The sequence below is a fragment of the Cervus canadensis genome, chromosome 11, assembly GCF_019320065.1.
Source record: "Cervus canadensis isolate Bull #8, Minnesota chromosome 11, ASM1932006v1, whole genome shotgun sequence".
NCBI classification, from domain to species: Eukaryota; Metazoa; Chordata; class Mammalia; order Artiodactyla; family Cervidae; genus Cervus; species Cervus canadensis.
Genome location: NC_057396.1, coordinates 7,269,614 through 7,283,602, shown reverse-complemented (window position 1 = coordinate 7,283,602; position 13,989 = coordinate 7,269,614). Strand labels below are relative to the sequence as shown.

At 38.4% G+C, this 13,989-nt stretch overlaps 1 protein-coding gene across 1 annotated transcript in view; it reads left to right on the top strand.

Annotated features, from left to right (window-relative positions):
* CNTN5 (contactin 5) overlaps positions 1–13,989 on the top strand; it is a 1,555,907-nt gene that overhangs the window by 1,522,804 nt on the left and 19,114 nt on the right. The window contains exons 22-23 of the mRNA XM_043481782.1: positions 8,268–8,454; positions 8,899–9,011. Coding sequence (XP_043337717.1) covers positions 8,268–8,454; positions 8,899–9,011 — 300 coding nt within the window. The remainder of the gene's footprint in view (positions 1–8,267; positions 8,455–8,898; positions 9,012–13,989) is intronic.

Here is a 13,989-nt window from a genome sequence, read left to right as displayed (position 1 = left end):
AATCCTAGAATCATTAAACAGAAGAAATACTTTTTAAAGAGGAAAGAAATGATAGGAGAAAAATCTTTGAAATAAGAAAACAAATGATAAGGCTCAGAATGAATTCCTTTCCCATAAGAGATTTTCTTGTAAATAAGAAGATAATTTTTAAACATAAGTTTCTAGATAACAATGACAGAAAAGAAAATATTTCTTCTATCAATATATTAAAAGAGTAATGCTGTTTATTAAAGAGAGTGCAATAAAATAAAAACCAAAGTAATTAAAATAAAATATTCATTAGGAACAATCAAATGCAAATTTGATATTGCTAATTATTTAGGCCAGAGCTTTGGAGTACAAGCTTGAGAAGTAAACTCAGAATGCAAAGTACATGAATAAGGAAATTTTACTATAAGGTAAGAGAGAAGAAGGCAGATGTAAAGAGCAAAAGGCTTTGGCCCATAAACCAACTAGATATCTGCCAAGAAGACAGAATAGATGGAGCAAAATCAGTGACAATAGCAACAATAAAAATCCAAAGTAAACAGCAATCCAAAAACAAAGTAACTGAAAAATATCCCTACCTTAAAGTAGAGAACGCCCACAGAGTTTCTTGTCACACCTATAACTAGTCCGTCACCAAAGTCTGTTGGCTTTATCTTCTAAAGATCTCTCTACTGCATACCCATCCCCATGTCCATAGCTGCCGTGCTAATCCAGGCCATCCCCATTTCTTCCCAGACTCAGGCATCACCTCCTAACTGCTCTGTTTCTACTTCAGCCCCTTTCCAAGCTGTCTTCATATTGCAACCATTTATTCACTAAGATAAATCATACAGTGCTCCTCAATGCCAATATGAAGCAAGCAATGAAACAGATAAATTAGGATAGTTTCATATAGTAATTCATATAGGCATCTCCGGTAGCTCAGACGGTAAAGCATCTGCCTACAATGTGGGAGACCTGGGTTCAGTCCCTGGGTTGGGAAGATCTGCTGGAGAAGGGAAAGGCTACCCACTCCAGTACTCTTGCCTGGAAAATCCGATGGATGGAGGAGTCCATGGGTCACAAAGAGCCAGATATGACTGAGCGACTTCACTTTCCTTTTCCTTTCAGTTGGTGATAATTATAAGTGATAATAATAATCATAATGAAACTCAGAGTAATATAAAATAGAGTGACTAAGGGAGGGAAAGTTTCTTTAAGAAAGTGACCAAGGGAAGCTTCACAGTTTAGCTAAAACTTGGATGAAAAGGAGATGGCAATTTGGAGAAAGAATGTAAAAAGAGCTTATGGGTAAAAACAGCACTAGAAGTTCAAAGGCTGTAAATCGAGAATGTAACTCAATGTTTGAGGCTGTTTTGCTGGAAGGTGATGAACAAAGTGATGTGCGATATAAGGTGAGGTTGGAGAAGTATACAGCAATCATGTCGGGTAAGCTGTGGTGAGCAGTCTGCAAGTTACTGTAAGTGCAATATGGAGAGTTTTGGACAAAGGAGTGACCTAACTTACATGCTGAAAAAACAAAGCAACAAATGTTTGACTGCTGCGTGTATCTTTTCAAAACAAAAATTTGATATCACATGTACATGTCACGCTCACCCCTGCTTAAGATCCTTCAATGTGTTGGCATTGCTCCAAACTGTGATAAGCTCCAAACTGCATTGCTCCAGCCAGTGATAAGATTAGGTTCCGTCCTTTGCCTCTAGAATCAAAGGGAGCTACACACACCCTCAGCCTTCACGTTAGCCTAAGTGAAGTTTTTTTCAGGTTCACACGTTCTCCACTCACCTCTCCACGTTTGCACCTACTCCTCCTCTGCCTTCCTTACTGATGCTTTCTCTGACCAGCCTCCCTCCACTGAGTCCTAGTCCACACTGTAGATCTCCAGCAAAATGCAGCTTGGCTGAACCACAATTGTACATTTGTGTGGTTTTTCATCCAGTAACTATCTTGGCTACTGTTTTGTTTTTTTTTTTTTCCAGTTAAGAAACTTTTTGAATCCACAGCAAAATTGAGCAGAAAAAAAGGGTTCCCACGTACCCACTGTCTTCACACACTTAACCTTAACTCCTCCATGATCAACATCCCCCCCAGAGAACATTTGTTGCAGTCGATGAGCCTACAGTAACATGTCATTACCAGTCAAAATCTAGTGTTTAAATTAGCGTTCACTCTTTGCAGCAACATGGATGGACCTGGAGATTATCACACTAAGTGAAGTAAGGCAGAAAGAGGACAAATACCATATGATATAACTTATATGTGTAATCTAAAATATGACACAAATGAACCTATTTTCGAAACAAAATCAGAATCAAAAACAGATATCAGACTGGTGGTTGCCAAGGGGGAAGGGGTTAGGGAATGGATACAGTGGGAGGTGGGATTAGCAGATATAAGCTTTTAAACATAGAATGGATAAATAAGAATGTCTTACTGTATAGCACAGCAAACCATAGTTAATATCCTATGATAAACCATAATGGAAAAGAACATAAAAAAGAATGTATATAACTGAATCACTTTGCTATACAGTAGTAATTGACACAACATTATAAGTCAACTATACTTCAATAAGAAACAAATAAATTAGGATTCACTGTTGATGTACACTTTAAGTCTTCAGACAAAAGTATGACATGTATCTACCATTGTAAATTGTACATAATAGTTTCACAGTCCTAAAATTCCTCTGTGTTCTGCCTATGCAGTGTCTTTTTGGACTCACCATTAATCCCCAGTTGCCTGCAGGCACAGTGCTTGGTAAATAATGCATATTAAAAAAAACTTTTGAATGAATAATTTAATAGTTTTGAAAAACTCAAAGTATGGTAAAATATTTACATTTCACTATGCATTTTGATTATTTTTTTTTTAAATCTAACCTTACTAGAGAATAAATTACTTGCAATGGTGCAAAAACTTTTGCAACATTAAATAACATCAGATAATAGAGCTGTGTTTATTAAATTCAGGAAGTACACTATTGAATGAGCAGTGACCATTGTGTGCAATTTAAATTATAAACAAGGGAATACAGGAGGTAAGAATTATGCTTTTAAAAACTAACAGGTAACAAAAATCAGATGGGAAGAAACCTTCAATGGTTTTAAATGTGACTGAATAAAGACTGGGAAATAGGGGGAAGTCTGTGTCTCATCCAGTAACCTTTGACTGCATACAGCAGCAGTGGTAGATTTAAATCCTGTAACTTCATGTAAGGAAACCAGATTGTGTATGACATGAATATCTTAGAATCATCATATCAGATAATTGAATATGTTATCTGCATAGTTAAAATTATCATTATCCTGGAGAATCAATTTTGGAAAAAATGGGTTATCTACTAAGAAAAGCATCCTGCAGATTTAAGTTCAAATCTACACTCCTAAAACTATTGGCTCACTCAGAGTTCATGCTTCCTGCCTGCCACTATTTATATTACACATAAGTAAAAATAATTTTGAGGAATGAAATCAGAAATTAAAACAATGTGAAGAATAGCAAAAACAAAAGGAAATAGACCCACAAGTTATGAAAATCAGAAATATTAAGCCACCAAAAAACAAAATAGTTTAAGTAGTTGGATGAAAATAAGGGAGCTATCTGAAAACAATTCATAAAACTGAAGTAAGTAGAATTTTAGCTGCTTTATAAATAAAGATATAGAGATTCAGTGGTTAAGTAACTTGTCCCATTATATGAAGCTTATAGATTTCAAAAATATGATTAAAATTTAGGCCTCTGACTCCACAACCATGATATGTGAACAGTACAGTGTATCTCTCAGATTTATACACTATCATTGGAAATGAAAATTAGTACAAACTATTTGAAAACCAGTGTAGCACTTTTGTTTCAAAAGTATAAAAACTTCAATAATTTTGGATCCTATAATCTCCTGTCTGGGATTCTGTTCTGGGGAATTACTCCAGTGTGTGGAAAACAATATACATGAACAATGAACATACTCATGTCAACATTTTAAGTAAGAGAACAAATCTGGAAGCTACCCAGATGTTCCACAAAAGAACAATGGTTAAATTATATTTGGTACACAAGGGATATGATAAATTATTACTATAAAAATGGGAAAATATTCATATGTGACTATAAGTACATGATTTGTTAGCTATATGTAATAAAAATACTAGAAGGATATAATAAAATAATGTAATAAAAGCACACCCATGAAAACCCCAACTGTGTGAGAGTCATAAAATAGGTTATCTGTGCTTCTAGTTTCAGATATTTGTGTCTTTTAAAATGTTTTAAACTTCATTTCAAGTGATCTCATAGAGAGTTCAAAATGTATAGGTTGATGAAATTTATCATCAGGATAGAATTGAATCATGGAGAAATAAATTGAATAAAGAGGAAGTTTCAACTTTAAAAGGTATAGGGTGACTTATCAATACTATATTACCTCAATTCCAAGTTAAGAATCACTAGATAAGCATGATATTAAACTCCATATGTTTTTCTGCTTTTCTGATTTATCCTATCTTTCATCAAAAACGTAGGAAATAAAATTAATATTTCTTTGTAAAGGTAATAACTAACTCTTCCAGCTTTTTTTTTTCTCAAAATTCCAGAAAGAGAAATAATGCTTTTTTTAAAATTTTAGATTTATGATAGGTTTTATCTGGTACATCTAGAATTTGTATTTTTTAGCAATCTGTTACTTAGAAACATATTATGTTTTACTTGGGATGTTGAATTTCATGGTGATTCATCAGCAAATTAAGCATTCAATATTTAGAAGTCCAGAATTTGTATTGGAATCTGTGTTTGTATCGAAATCTGTAATCTGTTGAATTTAATCACACTAAACTCTCTCAAATATATATATTTAACTAACTTAAAATAATCTATCCAATTAAAGAAAGTTGAAACAGAGACCTGAAAATCAGAGAAATCATTGGAAAGGAGAAAGATACACATTTGTTCATCCAACAACATGTCATTCAATTGTGTAGTTTGAAAATAGCTTAGATTTCTTCAGTTAAAAGTATGCTGAAAATCAAACAAGATAAGTTAGCTCTTGGAATTACGAATAATGGGGCAAACATAATACAAAAGGCAGGGTTAGAGCATTTCAGCTTAATCAAACAAATTTCTGAAGTTCATCCATTCAGCTGTATGCCAGTTCAAATCTGTGAAGGGACAAGGATGAGAAACAGGAATTTGATTATGATTATCTTATTAACTATGTGAGTATGTGGTTAGTTTCAGTCGTGTCTGACTCTTTGCGACCCTATGGACTGTAGCCTGCCATGCTCCTCACTCCTTGGGATTCTTCAGGCAAGAGTACTGGAGTAGGTTGCCAAGCCATCCTCCAGGGGATCTTCCCAACGCAGGGCTCAAACCTGTGTCTCCTGCATTACAGGTGGATTGCTTACCACTGAGCCACTGGGAAGTCCCTTATTAACTATATACACTTTTTTTTCCCCCAAGAGCTGCGCAGGTGTGTCAGACAGTTTTTAATTGCAAAGAATTAAATTACTCTAGCTTAAATAGGAAGTGTTTTAAGTATTAAATTGTTACAAAATTATTGAATTAAATTAACAGACTCCGTGATCTTTCCAAAATGACTGTTAAAGCTAGTCGATGGACCATGACATAGAGGAAGACAGTGATGTCCATTAAAAGCAGGAAGTCTCCAGCCCTCGTCCCACACTCCACTGCTGTGGTTTGTTTGGAAGTCAACATGAACAGGACAGCTCCACGTTCAAGAAGACTTTGTGATCTGGAAGCCTCTGCTGTTCCTGCCAGTTCCAGAACTCCATCATGTTACTATAATTTGCACCAACAAAATGGTTTTCTTGCACGTGGCTTCTTAACCTCCCATAAAGTTGATGGTTAGACAATGAGCCATTCAGTTTTGCTACCACAGTCAGAGGGTGAAGGGGAAAGGCAAAATAATGTCTCTATTACTATCAGTTCAGTTCAGTTCAGTCACTCAGTCATGTTCGACTCTTTGTGACCTCATGAATTGCAGCACACCAGGCCTCCCTGTCCATCACCAACTCCCGGAGTTGACTCAAACTCATGTCCATTGAGTCGGTGATGCCATCCAGCCATCTCATCCTCTGTCGTCCCCTTCTCCTCCTGCCCCCAATCCCTCCCAGCATCAGGATCTTTTCCAATGAGTCAACTCTTCACATGAGGTGATCAAAGTACTGGAGTTTCAGCTTCAGCATCAGTCCTTCCAATGAACACCCAGGACTGATCTCCTTCAGGATGGACTGGTTGGATCTCCTTGCAGTCCAAGGGACTCTCAAGAGTCTTCTCCAACACCACAGCTCAAAAGCATCAATTTTTCGGCATTCAGCTTTCTTCACAGTCGAACTCTCACATCCATACATGACCACGGGAAAAACCATAGCCTTGACTAGACGGACCTTTGTTGGCAAAGTAATGTCTCTGCTTTTTAATATGCTATCTAGGTTGGTCATAACTTTCCTTCCAAGGAGCAAGCGTCTTTTAATTTCATGGCTGCAATCACCATCTGCAGTGATTTTGGAGCCCAAAAACATAAATTCTGACACTGTTTCCACTGTCTGTTACTATACTTGTAGGCAAAAAACAAACCAAAAAACAAACAAACAAACAAACACCAGAGTTGGTGGAAGTTCGATCTATATCTCTTTGATCTCTATCTCACTTTTACTTTCAAATACCAGGCATATGCATCTGACTGGCTATACCTAAAATATATTCAGAGCCCTAACTACAAGGGAGTCTTGGAAATACAGTGTTTATCTTTTCATCTCTTCAGTCCAGGAAGACACACTAGAATGAGGGTGAAATGGATGTTGAAAACTAAAGTACTATATCCCTTTCATTACTCAACATCCATACACATCCTTCTCCCCATTCAACAGCTTCCTAAAAGTAACAGTTGGCAGTGGAACTGTCCCATACTGACATTGTGCAAATATCTCTTTAAACAAATGAAAATGTACTCACCATCTCCTTAAAATGGAGAGCCAAGAAACTTCCTTTAGTCAACTTGTCCGTCTCCTCTAACAAACTACAATAGAAAGTTACCTACTCATAACACCCTTTCACAAGAAAGGAAGGGACCCAGGTTATTAATTTTTAGATATGAAACAGTATAAAGAAGAAAATGTGGCTGTTATAGTCTTCATGTCATAAGGCTGCAGTTATAATTTCTAACTTCCTTCCTCCTCTGGACATGTTTTACTCCCTCTCCCTTCAGCCAGCATCTAGGCTGGAAGAGGGATGGGAAGTGACTCCAGTCCTTTTCTCTCCTGGGAGACAGTGGCCTCCAGTACCTTCCAATGGACCCAAGGAAGTGGGTGTCCTGAGTATACTCCAGAATACATCAAGTTTCACACAGAGTCCTCACTGCCTAAATCTCATACTAGAATCTGCAAATGTGATGTTTCACTTTCTAGCCTGTAGACAAAGAACTTGAAGGAGATGAAATGGTTGCAGAAATACACTTCTTTCACCACAGTAATTAACTGGAAAAAGAACTGTTATTCTTCATTTTCACCGAGGTAAAGAAGTAGGGGGAAAAACTACCCTGTAATGCCTTCATGCATAATTAAGTTCTAATTTATGAACAGGGTTAAGCATTATATACACACAGATAATTATTAAATGTCATAAAGGGATCAAGTTTGGTATGAGACCAGCCACCAAGAGCATATAACCAGGAAAGATCATCTCAATGCACAAAGTGTGCTTTGACAAAGAGCTATTCCCTTCTGCCACCCTCCCACATCCTAGTAATGTTATTTTTATGTATTTAGACCATTCCAAATTACCATGAATGTTCTCTCACCTCTTCTTTTTTAAACTCATCCAGCTATGTGATTCACCTCTGTGTGGGGCTGAGGAGGAAATATTCCTCATGTATCTTTCTTAAATAATTCATTAAAAGCTAGATGGCTTTGAATGGGAAATGATCCCAATGATGTATGAGAAAGGAATTATTCCAACTTCATGAATGATCCTTCATGCTACCAGGCTACAAGGTAGCACCTTTTGCTGCTTTGCTGAGTACTGTTAAGGTGCTATGGTTTACACAGATGCAAATCAGGCAGCAGTTAAGACTGATTTGGCCTCATTAGTGGAACCTATTAGTTGGATGATACAGCAACGATTTCCCAGAGGTGGGTTTGAAAAACATCCAACCAGCCATGATTGTATAGAGGTTAGTACTCTGCGTTGAGAAACACCCAACGGGTAAAAAAAAAGTTCAACAGGGGAAACTAAAATTAATCTGTCATGTGATAATTTGTTGACAGATTGGTTATTGGAAAGACATGGAACAAGAAGATGCAGCAGAAACCGTCAAAACGAGGGGGAACGAGTCATCCATCATCCTGACAGGATTAGAAGGAAATACGCTATATCACTTCACAGTGAGGGCTTATAATGGAGCTGGATATGGGCCACCCAGCAGTGAAGTGAGTGCAGCCACCAAGAAATCCCGTAAGTGACCGGGGCTTTGTGTTTGTCTCAGACAAAAGGGAAATATCTTTTAACATTTCTGAAAGCCACGTGAGGTACATAATAAACTGAGTTGAAGAGGAGTTTTGACTCCTAGTCTCGTTTCAGTGCTTAGATCTGAATTCTAAAACTAGCTCAGAAAATTTTGCATTCACAGTAGATAAAGGTTATCTTCCTGTGAAACAAGGCTAAGCGATTTTTGACACAGGAGGGAGATAAAAGGATTTGGGTTCAAAAGCTCAGCAGAGTAGCTATTAAAATGACACTCCTGGAGCAAAACCCTCCTTATCTGATTCTCGCTGGAAGGAAGCCTATGGTGCCAGCCAACTACTGAACACAGGAAAAGACTGAAATACTCACAAGAATTTAAGTGAATAAAGGTATTTAACATATCTCTTGCACTCACTTTTGCTTTTCATTTTGCAGCCCCCAGTCAAGCACCTAACAATCTCAGGTGGGAGCAACAGGGTTCTCAGCTTTCTCTGGGCTGGGACCCCGTCAGACCATTAGCCAACGAGTCTGAAGTCATGGGCTACAAGGTCAGTGTGTGTTCACTCTCTTAGATAGACACGCATCTCAAAAATTGCTATTGTGAGGATGTGCAATTAAAAAGGCATAAAAAGACCTATAACATAGCCATTTTTTCCCTCTCAGTCATTGTTCTACCTATGTTCTAGAAACAGCCTTCCTGCAGTGGGGAAGTCAAGGCAATCAAAATCAGTTTCAGCTACACAAGTCATAGGAAGCGAATGGGTAGAAAAGACAGCAGCAATTTGAACACAGGGTGAAGATGGCTCCACGATGCAGTGTCAGGACAAGCATAACTTTGACAGAGAGTCTTGGCATTCTCTCTCCAAAGACAAACTGTCCTGGCAGATGGAAAAGACTGGACTATTTAGTTTGAGTAGAAAGACTTTCCATTAGCAAAGAAACACAAGAAGAAAAAAATGCTATGGTCAGCACAGGGGATATGAGAGAGACCATGGAGAGAGACAGCTGGCTCCAAAATAGACGCAACATTTCACATAAGTCATCCTGCTATGTGCCAGCAAGAGATCTGCAAATATAAAAATGTTCAGACAGTTTGTTTTGAAAAACAACTTTGTCTCTGATTTTAAAAAATTTGTGGTCTAGATATTGAATTGGCTGAACTTCAAATTCTTCTTCCATAATACCAGATTCTATTTCCTAAACTCATACAGAATCATTAATGGTTATTATTTAAACCATTTTTAATTTTTAAATAGTTCAATGATTATCTTTAGACTGAAAAGCATTATTTAAGTGGCTGTTCAATTATCTGAGATGGTAAAACAGTATTTGGTGTACAAAGGGCTAGAATTCTGAAGCTAAAAACTTAAATAGTTATAAATGAAATACGTTTTTAAGTTAAATAATTCCCAAGAAGAATATGTCAAGGTAGTACTTCTTACAGACTAGAATTATTATGGATCATAAACAGCCTCACATTAAACACGCTCTCAAATCTGTCCTAATCCTCAGGGACATTGAATTTCATCTTTGGGGGAGAACAGGTGAGCCATTCTCCTGTATCCTTCTCTAGTCTTCTTTCTGCACCCTTCCCCTCATCTTCACACCTTGTAGTCTAAGGCAAGTAGACCTTTCAATGATTAAGGGTAACAGTATGGTCAGAAATGGCAATAGATCACCAAGAACAAATCTGATCTCATTAAAACTGTGGCAAGCAGTCTCTTGAACTGGAGAGGAAAATAGATGGTAGATGAAAGCATATGACTGCCTGGAAGAGCCATTTGGCTTTGGGCACCTCTCAGGGAAGAAAAGAAGTACCAAGCAACCTGAAGAAAATGTGAAGCTGGGCATAGGGCTCCTGGTGAGATGACCCTCCTCCTTGCTCACGTTTGTCCCTTCTATCACACCATTGATCATCCTCCTTACGTGACACTGTCTCCCCACCAGACTGTACATGATTAAAGGCAAAGCCTCTGTCTTACTCATCTCTTTACACTCAATGCTTCTAGGGAGGATGAAAACATTGATTTTGACCCAACTAGGGGTATTTTATGCATGGCCTTCCCATGTGTTGTGTGGAGTGGGGAAAGATAACCAACCCTTAAGTCAAATAGATACCAGTTTAAATCCCAGTTCTGTAACTTTGAACTAGTTGCTTAAACTGAGCTTCATTTTGAAAGGCTGTTGCTGAATGATAAGACGCCGGGATTCTTGGCCTCTGGAGGAGACGAATTCAATCCGGGGCCAGAGATGAGGCTGGATCGCTCAGAGCTTTTGTGTAATAAAGTTTTATTAAAGTATAAAGGAGATAGAGGAAGCTTCTGACATAGGCATCAGAAGGGGGCCAAAGAGTACCCCCCTCCTAGTCTTTAGCTGTGTGTTATATAGTCACTCACAGTCTGTTAATGAAAAGAAAGGAATGCCATAAAATTTAGAATGGCACCAGATAATTCATCCCTGGCCATAAAACGATTGACTTGAATCTTGTAGAAGGGCAGATTACCACACAAATAGTTTCGTTTACATAGATTAGCGGAACAATACCTGAGTAAGTAAATTAGGCCGTTTGGCAGAACCAACTTGAAGATAGAGTCTGGGGTACATTAGCATAGCTTAAGACAACATTTCCATAAGAAAAAGAAATATATTGGTTAACTCAAGGTTTGAGAGTAGTTAGCTTCAGGTGAAACCAGGTGTCATGGCAACACAGCATTTTAAGAGAAACCTCCTTTTAAATTTGTATGGAGAAGAAAAAAAATATCGCTGGTTTTTTTCCTCCTGCCTCTTAAGAGAGATAAAAATGTCTGGCACTTGCAGCCTCTTTCCTCCATTTGGAGACCCCTGGCCTTCCTGCCTGTTACCCTCTCAATTTTAACTTAAAAAAAAAAAAAAGATAAGGGATTTCCCTGGTGATCCAACGGTTAAGAATCCACCTTGCAATGAAGGGGTGGTGGGTGTAATCCGGAGTAAGAAAACTAAGATCCCACCTGCTATGGAACAGCTAAGACTGCATGCTGCAGCAACTCCTAAGCCCAAGAGCAGCAAATTGAGTCTGTCTGCTGTGATGAAAAGATCCTGCAGGAAGATCCTGTGTACTGCAACTAAGATCTGATGTGGCCAAATAAAAAATAAAGAAATCGATATTTTTAAAATGCAAAGATAGTAATATAGAGGATTGTCTTAAGGATTAAATAAGATGATTTATGTAAAATGTTTAGCATCTAGGAAGTGCTCACTAAAAAAAGTAGCTATCATTTTTTTTTTAATTGTTATTAGAGGAATTCTACCCAGTAGGTAGAAATTTTTAATATTTTAACAGAAGAAATTGATCTTTAAACGTTGCCTGCCAGTTCTATCTCAATGAAAACAGCACAAACCCCTTGAAATCCCTTGTTGCTGGGAGAAGAATCTCTAATGTTCTCCATCTTAGTTATAGAAATAGTGCCAAGTAGGCACACATTGACAGAGGTGTTTTTTTGTTTTTTTTTTCTTTTATTCCTTGAAATGGTTTCACCTCCTTATGTCCCTGAGAGGGAAAATCTAGTTTCTTAAAAAGGAGTCTGCTGGTAACAAATGGAGTCTACCTTATTAGACCTTCTGATAGATGGGCTAATCCCCAGTGAGAGAGCTACTGGCAGGAATGATGCAAAGGGCCCCTTGAGGGAAGGGGACTTCAAACTGATGACTGAGATAGAGGCTGGGTTCCCCTACAAAGGTCTAGTTTTCACAGGGCAGGTGACTAGGCGTGAAAGCTCCTATTGACATAGGCACGATGGAACAGGAATGTGAATATAAGCTACATGAAACAGTAGCCATGAATATAAACTGAAGCGATGGAACCTAGGGAACACAAGATTGGATCTTCCTTTTCAGAGCATGGCTTAGAAAAGAACTACACAAGAGCTGCCTAGGCAAGGATCTACATGCAGTTAAAACACCCATACCGTCTGGAGGGAGGTTCACGCAAATATGGAGTGGGCAGTGTGATACTCAGAGGGAGAATATTTGATTCCCGCTGAGGTGAAGTGTTAGTTTCTCAGTCCTGTCTGACACTTTACCAACCCATGGATTACAGACCACCAGGAATGGAATTCTCCAGGCAAGAATAATGGAATGGGTTGCCATTCCTTTCTCCAGGGGACTTTCTCAACCCAGGGATCAAACCTCGGTCTCCTGCATTACAGGTAGATTCTTTACCATCTGAGCCACCAGCAAAGAAGCCAAAATATTGAATCCCTATATTGCACATAAAAAACTGATATAATATTGACAATCAGCTGTTATCTGTGTCAGTCACATCTGACTCTTAGCAACCCCAGGGATATAGCCCACCAGGCACCTCTGTCAATGGGATTTCATAGGCAAGAATCCTGGAGTGGGTTGCCATTTGATTCCCACTTCATCCCCAGAAAACTACTACCAGACCAAAAGTGGCACCAATGTATTACATTGGTGAGCCCTCTTCTTAAACATAGTGGTGTATAGCAGTTGCAATAGATTAACAAAACTAGGGACATGTCAACTCACTAATCATTTCTCTTTCTATGAGTTAATTTGAGGTAGGATTGACCCAGTAAGAGGCTTCCCTGGTGGCTCAGGCAGTAAAGAGTCTGCCTGCGATGCAGGAGACCTGGGTTCATTGCCTGAGTTGGGAAGATCCTCTGAAGGAGAGAATGGCCACCCACTCCAGTATTCTTGCCTGGGAAACCCCACGGACAGAGGAGCCTAGCGGGCTTCAGTCCATGGGATTGTAAAGATTCGGACCCATTCAGACTGAGTTCACCTCTTAGAATTCTTGGAAAATTTGTGGTAGAGGACTTCCTGATAATCAAAGTAAGAGAGAACTTCCACAATTAATTGCAATATCAAAAGGAGGTAAATTTATTTTAACTTTTTATCTTGGCCAATTACTTTGCTTAGGGATCACTAGAAATATACATGGCAAGTAAATTTAAGCCTGGAAACTAGAAGTAGGAGTCAAGCCTAGTTTAAGGTGGATGAATTAAGGAGAAATCCTCATCTAGAAATTTCAAGATTGTGAAAATGATTGATAAGTGATAAATATGGGGGGAAATGGATTTAATCTGTAGACGTGATCCATAAAGGATACACTGAACTCTTCTTTTTCATAGTTAAGGTAGTATATACTAGGTGCAATTTATTTTCAAAATTTAAACCATGGACTCCCCTGGTGGTCCAGTGGGTGGGAAACAACTGCCAATGCAGGGGACATCAGTTCAATTCTTGGTCTGGAAGGATTCTACATACCGTTGGGCAGCTAAATCCATTCACCACAACTATTCCAGCCTGCGTGATCTAGAGCCCATGCTTAGCAGCTAGAGAGTAGCCCCTGCTCACTGCAACTAGAGAAAGCCCGTGTGCAGCAACAAAGACCAGGGCAGCCAAAAATAGATAAATAAATCACAAAAATAACATAAAATAATAAGATGAAACAGCAAGAGTTTGGGGTTAGATCAGTCCATTTTCTAAGAAAGCATGGATCTTACTTCTCTATTTGATTCCAGA